Below are 17,606 nucleotides of genomic sequence, written 5' to 3' on the forward strand. Positions count from 1 at the left end.
TTAAGGATAACGTTTACACTATTATGGACATAGACCTCCATAATCTTGTAAACCATATCTTAACTTTGTAAATGGCAGAATTATAATTTAGTTTTTCTTGGATTTATATTAATATTTTATATCTATAAATGGGTAATTTTAGTTTTACATGCACCAATGATACACTTAAAACTAATTATTTTGATAAAATATTAAAGATTGATATAAAAAGTAGATAAATACAATAAAAGAACGAGACTACTAATGAAATTTTGATTTTTTGTACGTCACAAAATAAATCAGATTTGATATGAATCCGATGCGTAACGGATATGGATTGATAAGTGCAATCCGATAGTCCAAATATGATTCGATTCCGATAATTCGATTATAAATGAATTCGTATTTAGATCGAGGTATATTTGATCCGAATCCAACCCGTTTATAGGTCTACAATAAATGTTTCTTTTATCCCAAAAAAAACACAACGTTTCTTTAAAAATAAAAAAATAAAAAAATTACAAGTTTGTTCATTATAAAAGTATTGTTATAAAATCAGTATTTTAGTTTTAAAAAAAAGAGAAAAACCACAACATCATGGGACTATGAACAGTTGCAGTGACGTTCTATTTGTTTCTCTTAAGTTCCTTTAGTTTTTTTAAATTTCTGTGTAACCAACATAATTATTTTATACCCAACAAATTTGTAGTTATTATTATTTTTGGTTACGAGTTAATAAAAAAAAAAAAATTGGTTTATTGGATTTATATAAAGTTTTAAAATTTGATTGGGTTAGTTGGGTTAAGATTACTTTATCTAAAATTAAATAAGACATTTCGACAAAAAATTTTTTGAATAAGACAAAGTTTCTTTCCTTAAAAAAAGGACAAAGATTAAATATTAAAAAAAACTTGGAACTCCAACAAAGAAAAGAAGAAAAGCTGGAACCGAGCAACTTGAACAACAGGTTTCATTTAAAAAAAAAAATCTGGGTGTATCGGTACACCAGGTGCCATGCAAGTGGAGTCAAGTCAAGAGATCTACCCTTCAGTTGGGCGCAGCTGCCATGCATCTTCCCAATTTGATTATACAAATTACCGTTGCTTGACCACGAAATCTGCGGCATACAGGGAGGAGATATCAACAAATTACTGTTTACTTTGGGGCAATCCGAGTCCAGTTCTAAGGGGCCTGTGTGCTAAACACAGAAATTTCAAGTGTAAACAATGGCATCCAAAACCTTGTAAGTTTTTTTTCCCTGGTTTTAATCGTTTAACAAAAATATATAGCTTTCCTTTCCTTCAAGGTTTTTTTAGTAAGTATTTTTTTTTTCTTCCATCCATAAAACTGAGTATTATTGTTGTTTCTCAGTTTGTAAGAAATATATGAAAGCTGAGATTTGATCTGTTTGGATTTCATGTAAAGTTCTAAAGAACAATATGAAAGCAAAGTTTGGGTGCTAATGCTATGTCTTTTCTTGAGAATTGGGATTAGATTATTTATTTTCATTTCATCCATTTCTTATTCATTCCTTTGTGCGTTGTGTGCGCTCTTGTGTGCGTCTACATATATGTCAGGTTCTCAATCATTCCATGTGTAAAGCGAAAGGAGGAAAAGGAGGAAAAGGAGGAAAGAAAGAGATCATTCTTGAAGAATGGAAGCATGTTACTAAAGGATCTAATTGCTTCTTGTGATGGAAAATCTCATCCTATTCGTTGTTACTCTGCTTCTGAGCTCATCAGAGCTACCAACAACTTTGATCCTTCTTGCGTGATAGATGGATCACCCTTCGCAGACTTGTACAGGGGTATTCTAGATGACCGAACAGTTATCATTAAGAAGCATTATGTCGACAAGGCTATTCGTGATATTATCATATCAATGCAGATGAGCACCCATAAGAATTCCTTGAAATTATTAGGCTGCTGCTTAGAGTTCGATGGACCAGCTTTGGTGTTTGAAAATGCAGGAAAAGGACTTCTCAACAATCATGGGAGTTTAGTAGTGGATAATGAATTATTACCTTGGAAAACCAGACTGCGTATTGCAAGGCAACTTGCCAGTGCACTTACATACCTCCATACTGCATTTCCAAGGCCCATCGTTCATAGGAATCTGAGTCCCACCTGCATTTTGTTGGACGATGACTACGTTCCCAAACTCTTCGACTTTTCAGACTCCATAACCATTCCTCCTGACCAATTGTATGTTCAAGAAAATTTCGCAAAATGGACAGTAGGGTACGGGGACCCTTATTACCAAAAACATCATATAAGTTCAGAAAAAACTGATGTTTATAGCTTTGGTGTGCTTTTACTTGTATTTTTGATGCGACGAAGAGCTACATATTGGAATGAGGCACGAAATGTGCTTGAATGCCTTACTGAAAATCCGAAACTTAATGTTTCTGATGGACAGATTCAAATAGAGACAATTGCGGACCCTAAAATCCTTAAGGAAGTCGGGGGAGATGAGCAAGCACAACAGCAACTGCAGGATTTCCTAGCACTGGCATTGTTGTGCATCCAAGAGAAAACGGAAGCAAGGCCAGATATGATTGATGTGGCCAAAGAACTTGTACGAATTGACAAGTCTATCTTGTCTTAGCTAGCTAGATTAATTAATTTATGTACTACATTTACTATGCATGTGGATCTAGAAGAGGTTACCAGTTTGTAGTTTGTAAGACGAAAATAGGCTATTCAAGTGTGTTTTTATTTTATGTCGTCCATGTCGTAGATGGGGCTGAAACCCAACCCAATTTTTTTTTTAAAACTTCCTTTCTCTCCAACCAAGAGCCAACGCGTGTGTCCCTTCGTCTGCTCATCTTCACGTGCCCACCGCTCTTTCTTTTTTTTTTTTTTTCTTTTTCTTGTGATTTAATTATAAGATTATTTCAAAATTTTTGATTTATGACTTAAGAAATTATGGGTTTTTAAAAAAAAACATAAATTGGCGGAGCGTGCATGATACTAAATAAATAAATGGATCCCGCATGTAAAGAATAAAAATCTCTCACATACGCGTACTAGTATTTAATAAACAAATAAATAAATAAGTAAAACATTGGTTCTTCTTTGCGTCCCATTGTATTTCTCAAACAAATAAAAATTGTTTACTTGGGGCAATCTGAGTCCAGTTCTAAGGGGCCTGGGTGCTAAACAATGACATCCAAAGCCTTGTAAGTTATGTTTTGTTTTTTTGTTTTGTTTTTTTTTAATGGGTTACATTGGTGAGAATAACCATAGCACCTAGACTATTGCTTGTATTAAAATTCAAAATCAAAATTTTATGTGATATCTTTGGATTTCATGTGAAGTTCTAAAGAACAAAATGAAAGCAACTGTGGTTGTAATTATTCATTCTTGTGCGTTTGTGTTTTACCTATATATGTATGTATTAGGTTCTCATTGTTTCCACGTTCAAGCAAGAACAACAAGGAAAGAGAGAGATCATTCTTGGATAACGGAAGCATCTTACTAGAGGATACCTATTCGCTCTTACTCAGCTGTTGAGCTCGTCAGGGCTACCAACAACTTCGATCTTTCTCGCATCATACAAGATGATGGAGACTGCCAAATTTTCAAGGGTGTTCTAGACAATTGAACAATTATCATTAGGAAGTACATTATCCGTAAGAATGACAAGGACAATGATGATGTTAGGTCTCGTGCTATTCGTGATATTCGTGATATCAATGCAGATGAGTTCCCATAAGAATGCTTTGAAATTATTAGGTTGCTGCTTAGAGTTCCCTCTACCAGCTCTGGTGCATGAAAATGCAGCAAAAGGAGTTCTCAGGGATGATGGAAGTTTAAGCGCGGCTAATGGAGGTCAATCCTTGTTACCATGGAAAACTAGATTGCATATTGCGAAGCAGCTTGCTAATGCACTTACACATCTCCATACCGCCTTTTCTAGGCCCATCATTCATAGGAATCTGAGATCCACCTGCATTTTGTTGGATGATGACTATGTTCCCAAACTCTCCAACTTTTCATTCTCCATAAGTGATCCTCCTAAGCAATCCCATGTCAAAGGCGATAACAAAATAAGGGCATCTGGGTACACTGACCGCGACTACCTTGTACTCCTGACGCAAAGAGCTGCATATAGCAATCAAGCAGGAGGACTGGACATTACTGCAAATCCGAAATTTCATGTTTCTGATGGCCAGACTCAAATTCAGACAATTGTGGATCCTAAAATATTACAGGAGGTAGGGGCAGATGGGCATGCACAACAGCAACTGCAGGATTTTTTAGCGCTTGCACTGTCATGCATCCAAAACCAAACTGAAGAAAGGCCAAAAATGATTTATGTGGCCAAAGAACTTGTTCGAATTGAGAAGTCCATCTTCCCTTAGCTAGCTAGCTTAAATAATTTATCCATTACATTTGTTATGCCGTATCAAATTGTAGTTTGGAAACTCAGTCCTTCAAATGGTGAAGGGTTGATGCTATTCTATTTGTATTAGAAGAATATATACACTTGAATAATTGAGTTATATTGTGAAAAATTATGAAAGTTTTCAAGCAAAGCACCACGCTCTGACTTGATCTGTTTGAATTTCACTTGTGAAGTTCAAAATGTTTTTACTACACAATTCAACTTATCTGTAGGGTGTAGGAACATTAATGGCTCCATGTGTGATCAATTTATTTCGTTCTTTGTGATTGTGTTTGATGACCTATACGTATAAATACGTATCAGGCTCTCATTGATTCCATGATTCACAGAGGAGGAAAGGGCGAGATCATTCTTAAAGAATAGAAGCATGCTATCCGAGGATCCCATCAGGCCATGCATCTTCTTATAGTATCAGCAAATTACTATTTTCCTTGGCATTATGCATCTTCTCAATTTGGTCTTGTCCTCAAAGTGCATATATAATTACACCAATTTCACAGTTTTCACTCAATTATAAACCCTGACCTCGTGATTTTTTCAGTTACTTGGTGTCGATTTCTGATAGTGTACGAAAAGGAATTGGAGGAAGCTTCCGTGCATCTTCTTCCCAACAAATACATAAAACGGACAATTTCAGTTACACTATATGAGGTTTGGTGTAATTGCAATCAGTCCTTACAGGTTTCTTTTATTTCATTTACACTCCTTATGTTACTTTCTTTTATATTAAAAATCTAAGTTGGACGGATGAAAAATAGAGATATATAAAAGTATTAGATTAATCTTTGAGATGTAAAATTAAAGAAAAAATATAAAAATTTAATTAAAGAAACATTTTGAAAAACAAGATTACATCACTTGTTTGTGTTTCCTTTTCCTCTCCTCTGGCTTACATCGTCCTCTCATTTTCTCAGCAACTTTCCCACGATGTCATATCACGCCATTTTTGTCCAATTATTTTGGATTAATGTTTATTTAATCTTCGAAAATAAAATTGAAATTTCAAACTTCTTGCTTGTTGAAGCAAGCAACAACACCCAGAGCCGATTACCATTTAATAGGGCACGGCTAGAAGCTATCTGGATTAGCATTTAAGAAGGATGTGATGGGTTCGATATCCTTTAAAACAAAAGTCCACACGGAATAGGCTACCTTTTGAAACATCTGCAAGTATCATATTGCGACCAAAATTAGAAAATTTTAACAAGTAAGATGGTAAATGAATTAAAACAATATATATATATATATATATATTGTTAAGTCTGGTAAGCCAGTTAAGTCTGGTTTGCAAATTCCAAAGGAAAGCAAGTCAGTTAAGTCTTTACTTTAAACATACAGCCAAATTATCCAGAAAACAACTGATTCTTGATCTCAAATCACACACGTATTATAATACGAGTAGAATAAAAGTATAACATGTACATCACATGATGGTGTTACGATAAAAATTAATCATATGCAATACAAGTTAATCCATGACTTCAACACTCCCGCTCAATCATATCATAGTACAATACAGAATCAACTTTGACTGCCTTGTCAAAAAGCATCTGATCTGATGTTTTACATGGTGTAGTTCTTTCCACGCAAATCCTGAAGCAAAAATCAAATAGAAAATTTAGGCCTACATATAGTGATTATTATGTATTGACTTGTAGATGTATCGACTAGACTATATGTGTGATTCATGTAAGCAATGAAGTCGTGCCTCTCTCTCTCTCTCTCTCTCTCTCTCTTCTCTTCCCTCGTCATTTCTATCAAACTCTACACTGTATGAATGGGGATTTAATGGGTGCTCCATACGTTATACATATGTCAAAAAATTTGGCTAAGAAGAGTAGTGGTTTTGGGTTTTTGTTTGGGCAGAGAATTCAAAATGTCAACTTTAGAAGTTAAAACATACAAGAAACAAAGACAAGCCTGTGGTTGGCTGGTAGAGATATCATATAGATTTGTTTTGTAGTCCAAATTCTGGCAGGCAGCCTTTCTCATTCATCAGGAAGAAGCGGGTGCCGCGCAGGTTGATGCGCACATGATTGAAAATAGATTGCTCCTCAGACTCATATAACTAGAGTCCACGGTCAACAAAGGCCCTTTTCGAGTATCATTTCCCACTCATAGCATGCATCTTCTCTTTCCATGTTTAATAATTATAATCACTCGAAAACTACACTTATGATTTATTTAGTTGAATTTATAGATAGAACCTCCACTCAATGCAATTTTGGTGACGTTTAATCTTTACAATTATGATTAATTAACGACTTATTAAATGAATATGTTTACAATTTTATTAAAAATATATTTTTTTGCACGTCACACTCCAAATCAAACCCGTAACCTATTCTAATCCGAATTTTTTTCTTCTCTAATTCTTGAGTTCATGACAACCTCAACGCCACCTTGACTAGTCTCATGGATTTAACACATATAAATGTTTTATTCATCGTACCATAAAGTGGTAATTTGAGGAAGGCCTTGAACTTTTATTTTTTTTTTTATAAAAAGAAAGTGTGGGTATAAAATTAAGATTAAAAAATGTTACTTTGTCTTATTGTATTTGAAATTGTTGTTTTATCATTTGTAACATCCATTGGGAGGAGTGAGGGCAGATATGAATAGGAGTGGGCACGGTACGGTATTGAGCCTGCACGCTACCGATATCGGAAATTTGAATCGGTATAGTGCGGTATTATGGTTTGTTAAAATTGTACTGCACCGTGCCAAATCGTATCGGTATCGTACCAAAATGATACAACTAAAAAATGAACTAATTCAATATTCAACACCAAAATAAGTGATGCCTAAGTTACAAATTCAAAGATTCAACATATTCAATATCCATCAACATTTTCAATATTCAATATCCATTAACATATTCAATATCCAAATCCTAATCAACATATTCAATATCCAAATCAACCAAATCAATATTTATCCATCAACATATTCATCAAATCCAAATGGTTAAAACTCATGCATTATGGCTTACAAACCAAAAGAGTTAAACTTATGCCTTATGGCTTACAAAAATACAAACACAATCCAAACATAAATGACAAAAGCTAGCATTTGAGAAATTGAAAGGCAAGCGAGAGACAAAGAGCAAGAGAATGAAAAAAAAAAAATTATATTTCAATAGAGTATTATTCGCACGGTATTGACCGGTATCAAAATCTTGATATCGCTACTATACCATACTCGATTGGTGATTGTACCGAATATCTATCGTACCAAATGAAACGGTATGAAATCGCAGTGCGGTTTCGTATTTCGTTTAAGATGCCCACCCCTAGATATGATTGATGTGAAGGCAGTTGGGGAAATGAGGAAGGCAGTGGAGAGGGGTTTGCTCTGTTTATTCAGCCGAAGCTGTTGGTTGTGTGGGGCTGTGTTGTACATATTTTTGGTGCTCTAGCAATTTCAAGGCAAGTTCTTCTTGTTTCTTTCTTTGTAAGTTATTGACTAATTGTGTTTTTCTTTGTGTCTGATAATGAAAAGTGAAAATAGTAATTTCATGTACATTGCTTTGGTCGGCCCCACTGGACATTGATCATTCGATGGCATCGTTGACTTAACCATAGCAATAAACTTCAAAATACTCATTCTCAAATGATTTATTTTGGTAATTTTTCAGAATTTTTTCATTTGCTGATGTCAGGCTAACATCATCGCTCGCGGGCAGGAGTTGGGACTGATCTTAACTTGGACCTTGTCCATGCTTGGTTGACCTCATGTGTTGCCAGGACAAAAATTGACCACTGGAGCCAGTTTTGGAAGCCTAGGAGGCATTTCGTCTGGCGGAGCTTACGGGTAGAAATGCTCTTAGTAGGTGCTTTATTAGCTATGTGTTAAAGTAGAAGAGCCACATAAAACTAACCCAGTTAACTTTGCTACTAGTGAACCGGCATCTACCTGGAAGTTCAGTGGAAGTTCATGTAGATTTTTCTCATTATTTGAGGTTTTCTTGAAATTGCAATTTTTCTTTCAAGTCAAACGGTGATTGTTTGGGGGAAGCAAGGAACACGGTAAAGACAATGACTAGAAAAAGGGTGATGATATATACTTTGAATGAATAATTAATGAGTGGTTTCTAGATAATTACAACTTGGAAATTCCAACTCCCCAAATGGGCCCCTTGATCTCCAAGCAAACGCGTTATAACTCTGAAAACACCGAGCGGACGGTGGAGTCAAGTCACCCTTCAATTGCGCAGCTGCCATGCATCTTCCCACTTTGATTAAAATTAAGGCTTATTTATTGTTTTACTCCCTGAATAAACGCTTGGTCTCATTTTACCTCTCTTAAACTGAAATGTTCTCACTTAGCTCCTTGAATTTCTAAAAATTGCTGAAATTTTCTCACTTTACCATTTCCGTCCATTTCCATTCACATAACTGTTAAGTGTGTTGACGTGACATGGGCATTTTAGTAATTTTAGCTCCTCATCTTCTCTCTCTTTTCTCTCTTCCTCTACCTCTCTCTTCTCTCCCCTCCCCTCGCCAGACCCAACCCCTACCCCCCAAACCTAACCCTCCATGGAATTACTAAACACACCCAAACCACCACTACTCAATTTTTTTTAAAAAAACTCCTCAATAGCCACTCCTCATCTTCTCTTGAGAGAGAGAGAGAGAGAGAGAGAGAGAGAGAGAGAGAAGGAGGGGGGAGGGGTTGGGATGCGATGGAGGTGTGTTGGGGGTTTGAGTTTAGGGAGGAGGGAGGGGTTGGGATGCAATGGAGGTGCTTTGGGGGTTGGGTCTAGGGAGGGAGGGAGAGAAGAGAGAGGCAGATAAGAGAAAGAGAAAGAGAAGAGAGAAGAGGGAGGAGGGTGGGGTGCGATGGAGGTTGGGTACGGGATGAGAGAGAAAAGAGGGGCATAGGGAGAGAGAAGAGAGAAGATAAGGAGCTAAAATTACTAGAATGTCCATGCCACGTCAATATACTTAACGGTTTTGTGGATGGAAATGGATGAAAGTGGTAAAGTGAGAAAATTTCAGGGGGTGAAACAATAAATAAGCCTAAAATTAAATAAATGTTTTTGGACAAGCAAAAAGAAAAAAAAATATCTTTTTAAAATGCTAACGAGTCTAGCCAAGTGGAAAATAGCCTTCATTGGCAGATTAGTGGTATTAGGTTCGAACTCTTACGGCATTCACTAGCAGACTAGTGGTATTAGGTTTGAACTCTCATGGCACATTAGTATAGTGTGTGAGAAACTTCTTTCTCCTTGTAAACTATATCTTGTATTTAAATTAAAAAAAATATTTCTAAAATAAATTTAAAACGTTGGGTTTTTGGGTCCCACTGCATGTTATTCCTACCAGTGCGTTGACCAATAAACTTGGAAACTATTTATAATTTTCAAAGAACCTGAATCTAACGAGCTAAACTGGTGCTTGAGTTCGAAATCTGCAGCATACAAGGAGGAGATATCAACAATTTGCTGTTTGCTTTGGGGCAATCTGAGTTTAAGGGGCCTGGGTGCTAGACAGAGAAATTTCAAGTGTAAACAATGTCATTCAAAGCCTTGTAAGTTTTTTTTTTCCGGGTTTTAATCCTTTAACGAAAATATATAGCTTTTCTTTCCTTCAAGGTTTTTTTAGTAAGTCAAAATTTTCATGCAGCTGAAGCCCAAAGTTATTGTCTTTCTTTTAGTAAATTTGACTTACTCCCTTTAAATTGAATTTTCCTTAACTGCAAAATGAGTAAAAACCCATGACTAAGATCCACCTCATCAAGTTACCTTATAAAGCTCAAGATTTGATTAATTGTAATTTTCTGATTCCCAAAATACCCCTACGTATTTGCAATTGTTGTTTTCTCCATTGATTGTGCTGAATATACTTTGAACATATTTGCTGCAATTCAATGTCATTAGTATTCAAATGGTGTCTATTTTAGATAGAAAAATGGTGTTTTAAATTGGCTTAAATTTAGGAATTTTTAGTGTAAGTTTTTTTCTCTTTTTAAAAAATAATGTTCAGTATCTAAAAAAGTCACTTTAGGGCCCATTGAATTTATAAAGAAACATTAAAATACCTATCTCGTTTTAGCATAAAATAATGTACCTATTATTTGACTATTTTTTCCACCTTTTTTTTAATGAATAATATACCTATTTTTCGTACCTATTTTTTACATATCTTTTGTAAGTATACCTATTTTTAATTTATAAAAAATGTGCAGAAATTTCAATTACACAACATACCGATTTTCTGACCATTTTTTTTTTGTGTGTGTAAATAATGTACCTATTTTTAATTTATAAAAATATTTACATAAATTTCAATTACAAAAGTAACGGATCCTTTTTTTTTTTTATATATATATAAATAAAGTACCTATATTATATACATATTTGTACTTTTTTTTATAGGTGCATTATTTATTGGACATATAATTTAAGGATTTTTTGTTTGTTTATTTTAGGGATGTGTAGAGGGCATGCCAACCAAAATAAATGGGTGATTGATATGCTATTAATACAGAGTATTAATTCTAATTATAATTAAGGTAGTTAATGACATGTATGAAAATAAATTATAAATTAATAGTGCTGCTATTTCCACTCAAGTGTCCTATTTCCTCACCCAACTTATTTTCAAAATTTTAAAGAATACTTTACCCATTCATAAAATGACTTCTAAGAAGTATCTAATTTTTTGACACATGTCCATTGACTTCACCTATACAGACAACATTACCACAAACCCAAGTGTATTTTAATAATGATCCAACATTGCAGACAACTCATCAATAGAAGCATTGATGGAAGACTGTCGTTTTTTTGTTTGAGCAACTAAATAATTCTTCAATTTGTTTTGTTTCTAGAGATGCCAATACAGTGCCACATAGTCTTGCATATGCTATGTCTTTTCTTTAGAATTGGGATAGATTAATTATTTTCATTTCATCGTTTTCTTATCCATTCTTTGTGTGCTCTTGTGTATGTCTATATATGTGTGTGTGTGTGTGTGTATCAGGTTCTCATTGCTTCCATGTGTGACAAAGGAGGAAAGAAAGAGATCATTCTCGAAGAATGGAAGCATCTTACTAGAGGATCTCATTGCTTCTTGTGATGGAAAATCTAATCCTATTCGTTGTTACTCTACTGCTGAGCTCATCAGAGCTACTAACAACTTTGATCCTTCTTGCATTATAGATGACTTACACTGCGACATGTACAGGGGTATACTAGATAACCTAACAGTTATCATTAAGAAGTACAGACATAGGGTCGACAGGGCTATTCGTGATATTATCATATCAATGCAGATGAGCACCCATAAGAATTCCTTGAAATTATTAGGCTGCTGCTTAGAGCTCGATACACCAGCTTTGGTGCTTGAAAATGCAGGAAAAGGAGGTCTCACCTATGATGGGAGTTTAGTAGTGGATAATGAATTATTACCATGGAAAACTAGACTGCGTATTGCAAAGCAGCTTGCTAGTGCACTTACGTATCTCCATACTGCCTTTCCAAGGCCCATCGTTCATAGGAGAGTAACATCCCGCTGCATTTTATTGGACGATGACTATGTTCCGAAACTCTTCGACTTTTCATTCTCCATAACCATTCCTCCTGACCAACTGTATGTTGAAGAAAATTTCTCAGCACGGACACCGGGGTACACGGACCCTACTTACCTAAAGTATTGTCAAAGTTCAGAAACAACTGATGTTTATAGCTTTGGTGTGCTTTTACTTGTATTCTTGACCCGAAGAGCTGCAATGACAAAACAGGGAGCAGAAATTGAACTCCTTACTGCAGATTCGAAACTTGATGTTTCTGATGGACAGATTCAAATAGAGACAATTGCGGACCCTAAAATCCTTGAGGAAGTCGGGGGAGATGAGCAAGCACAACAGCAACTACAGGATTTCCTAGCATTGGCATTGTTGTGCATCCACGACGAAAGTGAAGCAAGGCCAGATATGATTGATGTGGCCAAAGAACTCGTACGAATTGAAAAGTCTATCTTGCCTTAGCTAGATATGATGCTTAATTAACTTATCCGCTACATTTGTTATGCTAAGCTCAGTCTTTCACCTGTTCAATGGGTTGATGCTATGCTAAGCTCTTTGTATTAGAAGAATATCCATAATTATCATTATCTTTTTTTTTCCCTCTTTTTGGCCGAGGTGGTAGTCAAAAGAAACTTTTGATCCTTCTTCTTTTGAGTGCGGGGTGTGCCGCCACTAAGCCCCGAATTTGGGCTTGAATGGAATGTGAGTAGATGGATATGTTGCATCTGAGATCTGACTTTAATCAAACGATTGTTCGGCTGAGCAAGGAACCTCCTCATGGCTTAGGTTTTTTCACTACCTCAGGGTCAAGGCTTTATGTGAGCGACCAAATGATGTGGAGTGGGTGGAGATGAAGATTGAAGTTGAAACGTAATGAAACGAATAACAAATGCGTAAAGTAAAGGTACTTAAACTTAAATATAATTTAAAGACAAATGTGTAAAGTAAAGTGCAAAAGATAAATAACGTAAAGACAAGAATTAAAGTACGATAAAATGAATCAAAGCGATAAATAAATCAAGAATGAAATGAAAGCGATATGAACGATAAAGTAAAACGACAAGAAAATATAAATTGAACGAGAATTTAAACTTACATTAAGAAAAGGAAGAACTCGCTACACTAGGTGCATGAAAAGTAAAACCCTAAGTCTAGGAAAAGAAAAGTGCAAGACGAAAAATAAGTTTGTTTGTCTGATGTTGTGTCTGACCTCGTGATTTTTTCGGTTACTTAGTGTCGATTTCTGATAGTGTACAAAAGCAATCATCCTATGCTCAATCAACCTCAGAGACTTTGACACAGGCTTTCAATTGAAATTTTCATGTGACTTTGATGTCTTTAATTTTTTTCTCTTTTAAATGTGAAATAATATTTATGACAATTTTTGTATCTGAAAAAGATAATTTTTTTATTTTTTATTTTATTTTATTTTGTTTTGTAAGATGCAAACGACGACACTTGGCCTTTCACTGTTTGTCACATATTTTTAAGTTAGGTGGTGTATGTGAAATTAATGAAATCTGTGGCATTTGTCCGTAATTACACTAAACCTCAAGGACCGTGGCAATACAAATTTTTGGATTCCACTGCACGTTATTTCCTACCATTCATAACTGGGCATTGAGCTTGCAATTTCTCATAGAGAATGAGAGTAAAGAGCTAAACTGCTGCTTGAACACGAAATCTATAGTAGAGTGGGAGGAGATATCAACATATTACTGTTTTCTTGGTGCTAGACAGAGAGATTTGAAGTCGAAAAAATGTCATTCATATTCTTGTAAGTTTTTCACTTTTTATTTTTATTTTTTCAGTTACCTTGAGGGATTTTTTTATTTTTATTTTTTTGTTGGCATGGTAGGTGTTTGTGATTTTGTCACAATGACCCAAGTTGCTTGTATTTTTAATAGGGCTTCCTTTTTGGTTGTGTTTGATCATGAAGGAGGAGGAAATGGTATTTTGGCATGTACTTAGCAGGTGCTTTCTTTGCTATGTGTAAAGTAGAAAGAGCCACATAGAACTATTTCAGTTAACTTTGTTACTAGTGAACCGCAGCTTCCTGGAAGTTGATGTAGATTTTTCTCCCTTCTTGATATTGCAATTTTTCTTTCAAGTCAAAAGGTGATTGTTTGGGGGAAGGTAGGAACACGGAAAAGACAAGGACGAGGAAAAGGGTGATGATATATACTGTTTAAGAGTAACGAACAAGTAATTCATGAGTGGTTTTTAGACTTTACAACTTGGAAATTCCAACTCCCCCGAATGACTATAAATCATGTCGAGTCAAGAGGTCTACCCTTCAGTTGGGCGCAGCTGCCATGCATCTTCCCAATTTGATTATACAAATTACCGTTGCTTGACCACGAAATCTGCGGCATACAGGGAGGAGATATCAACAAATTACTGTTTACTTTGGGGCAATCCGACTCCAGTTCTAAGGGGCCTGTGTGCTAAACACAGAAATTTCAAGTGTAAACAATGGCATCCAAAGCCTTGTAAGTTTTTTTTTTTTCCCGGGTTTTAATCGTTTAACAAAAATATATAGCTTTCCTTTCCTTCAAGGTTTTTTTAGTAAGTCCAAATTTTCGTGCGGCTGAAGCCCAAATTTTTGTTGTAAATCAAAGTAATCTATGAATATGATGAAAGCGGCAGGACAAGTATTTGTTTTTCTTCCATCCATAAAACAGAGTATTATTATGGTTTCTCAGTTTGTAAGAAAGCTGAGATTTGATCTGTTTGGATTTCATGTAAAGTTTTAAAGAACGAAATGAAAGCAAAGTTTCATGTAAAGTTTTATGTCTTTTCTTGAGAATTATTTATTTTCATTTCATCGATTTCTTATTCATTCCTTTGTGCGTTGTGTGCGCTCTTGTGTGTGTCTATATATCAGGTTCTCAATCATTCCACGTGTAAAGCGAAAGGAGGAAAAGGAGGAAAGAAAGAGATCATTCTTGGAGAATGGAAGCATCTTACTAAAGGATCTAATTGCTTCTTGTGATGGAAAATCTCATCCTATTCGTTGTTACTCTGCTGCTGAGATCAATAGAGTTACCAACAACTTTGATCGCTCTTGCTTTATTACAGATGGAACATACTTCGACATTTACAGGGGTATTCTAGATGACCGAACAGTTATCATTAAGAAGCATTATATCGTCGACTGGGCTATTCGTGATATTATCATATCAATGCAGATGAGCGCCCATAAGAATTCCTTGAAATTATTAGGCTGCTGCTTAGAGTTCGATACACCAGCTTTGGTGTTTGAAAATGCAGGAAAAGGAGGTCTCAACGATGATGGGAGTTTAGCAGTGGATAATGAATTATTACCATGGAAAACTAGACTGCGTATTGCAAAGCAGCTTGCTAGTGCACTTACATACCTACATACTGCCTTTCCAAGGCCCATCGTTCATAGGAATCTGAGATCCACCTGCATTTTATTGGACGATGACTATGTTCCCAAACTCTCCGACTTTTCATTCTCCATAACCATTCCACCTGACCAATTGTATGTTCAAGACAATTTCGCAATAGGGACATCGGCGTACATGGACCCTACTCACCGAAACTCCCGTCGAAGTTCAGAAAGAACTGATGTTTATACCTTTGGTGTGCTTTTACTTGTATTCTTGACAAAAAGAGCTGCATCAAGACGACATGGAGCAGAAATTGAACTCCTTATTGCAGATTCGAAACTTACTGTTCCTGCTGGACAGATTCAAATAGAGACAATTGCGGACCCTAAAATCCTTGAGGAAGTCGTGGGAGATGAGCAAGCACAACAGCAACTGCAGGATTTTCTAGCACTGGCATTGTTATGCATCCAAGACGAAAATGAAGCAAGGCCAGATATGATTGATGTGGCCAAAGAGCTTGTAAGAATTGACAAGTCTATCTTGCCTATGTAGCTACCTTAATTAATTTATGTACTACATTTACTATGCATGTGGAGCTAGAAGAGCTTACCAGTTTGTAGTTTGTAAGACGAAAATAGGCTATTCAAGTGTGTTTTTATTTTATGTCGTCCATGTCGTGGATGGGGCTGAAACCCGACCCAATTTTTTTTAAAACTTCCCAGCCTATATGGCCCAGCCCATCCAAATTAAAATAATAGCCCATCTTGTTGGTTGTTAATTTGTTACTATTATTTTCTTTTTTCTGTTAATTTGTAGCAAATATGAAATCTTAGACTAAATCTCTCATATGAATTTTTATTGTGTTTGTGTTTTACATATGCTGGTGAGCTCAAGAGGGCAACTATAGAATCTATTGAGTATTGTAAAGCAACTTGCTAATGCAGCTGAATATATCTTCATACTGCGTTTTTCAGGCCCATCAGCCATGGGGATCTAAGACCAACATACATTTTATGTACTCATTTCTAAATTGTTACCAAATTTAAGTACTTTCGAAGCCATAGATGGTGAGAGGCTAATGCATTTTGCTTTTTTTTCTTTTTTTTTTCTTTTGTGCCCAACCAATTTCAAGGCAAGTAAGTACAATTGAGGAAGCAAACTCATTGGCGCCAAAACACATGTTTCCCCTAAATGAGGAACAGAAAAGAACGAGCAGACATTTGACCCGAAAATCTGGCATGGTTGGTGTTTGTGATTATGTCACAATGACCCAGGTTCCTTGTATTTTTTAATAGTGCTTTCTTTTTGGTTGCGTTCGATCATAAACAGGGAGGAAAGGGTATTTTGGCATGTAATTAGTAGGTGCTTTCTTGCTATGCGTTTAGTAGAAAGAGTCACAATAGAACTATTGCAGTTAGCTTTGCTTTGTGTATGTCTTTTGTATGCTCAACCAATTTCAACGTAAGTTCATTTAGACTTTAAATTTTGCTCATCATTTGTGGATTATTTATGTTGCATTTTTTGTTTTTTCAAGTCAATTGCTGATTAGGGTTGGGGGAAGGACGGCAAACAGAAGAGACAACGACTGGGAAAAGGGTGATGATATTTTTTAAGAATATGAATGATGAGTGGTTTATTGAGATGCAACTTGGTATGGTAAGATGGCTTGCAGTTTTCCAACTTGGTTAGTAAGTCGTCCTATAAGACCAAGTCCATCCATGAGCCCACCGAGGGTAGGGAAAAAAATTGCGTTCAGCCGAGCACCAGCCCGGGGTGTGGGACCCACCAACCCGGCTGGCCCAAGGCAAGTTCCGCCCATGTCCAAAATGTGGGGTGACGTCACCGACGTCGACACGCAGATTTCAAATTTTTACCGCTGCGCGCAACGGTAAAAATTTGAACCAACAGACACCGACGCCAAGACGACGCCAACCCAACGGTGGAAGACACGTGGCACCCCAGTATCCGATTTGATTCCACAACTTCATCCAACGGCGATTTTCCAGCAATAAAATTATGAAAAATCGAATTTTTTTTAAAAAATACTAAAAAATTCTGATTTTTTTCCTATAAATACCCTTCACTTTCAACACCAATTCTCATACATTTTATTCTACTTCTACAATTACTCAACATTTTTTTCACTCTTCACTCAACATTTTCATCTCTTTCACCTTGTAATTTTATTTCTTATTTTTATGGCTTCTTCTATTGAAACCGGAGGGGCGTGGAGCACCATGGAAGATGTTTCTTTGTGTGAGGCTTGGCTCCGAGTTTGTCATTGTCCCTTGACAGGCAATGAGATGAAATTTTTCCATATGTGGAAAAATT

The 17,606-nt window shown here is 35.9% G+C and overlaps 2 protein-coding genes and 2 pseudogenes across 2 annotated transcripts; all 4 read left to right on the forward strand.

Annotated features, from left to right (window-relative positions):
- Positions 1-942: 942 nt before the first annotated feature.
- LOC148916178 (non-functional pseudokinase ZED1-like) lies at positions 943-2,701 on the forward strand. The gene is made up of 2 exons (XM_089054723.1): positions 943-1,222; positions 1,557-2,701. Exons 1-2 carry the CDS (start codon positions 1,206-1,208, stop codon positions 2,584-2,586), a joined length of 1,047 nt encoding a protein of 348 aa, XP_088910849.1. The 5' UTR covers positions 943-1,205; the 3' UTR covers positions 2,587-2,701.
- Positions 2,702-3,143: 442 nt separating this feature from the next.
- On the forward strand, positions 3,144-4,408 carry LOC148916179 (non-functional pseudokinase ZED1-like; annotated as a pseudogene).
- A 6,846-nt stretch (positions 4,409-11,254) lies between these two features.
- Positions 11,255-12,646, forward strand: LOC148916180 (serine/threonine-protein kinase ZRK1 pseudogene; annotated as a pseudogene).
- A 1,272-nt stretch (positions 12,647-13,918) lies between these two features.
- On the forward strand, positions 13,919-16,114 carry LOC148916181 (serine/threonine-protein kinase ZRK1-like). Its single transcript, XM_089054337.1, has 2 exons — positions 13,919-14,411; positions 14,807-16,114. The coding sequence occupies exons 1-2, from the start codon at positions 14,395-14,397 to the stop codon at positions 15,825-15,827; spliced, it is 1,038 nt and encodes a 345-aa protein (XP_088910463.1). The 5' UTR covers positions 13,919-14,394; the 3' UTR covers positions 15,828-16,114.
- The last annotated feature ends 1,492 nt before the right edge of the window (positions 16,115-17,606 follow it).

This window comes from Prunus mume, linkage group LG6, assembly GCF_029339155.1.
Source record: "Prunus mume cultivar Tortuosa linkage group LG6, ASM2933915v1, whole genome shotgun sequence".
In the NCBI taxonomy this organism is placed as follows: Eukaryota; Viridiplantae; Streptophyta; class Magnoliopsida; order Rosales; family Rosaceae; genus Prunus; species Prunus mume.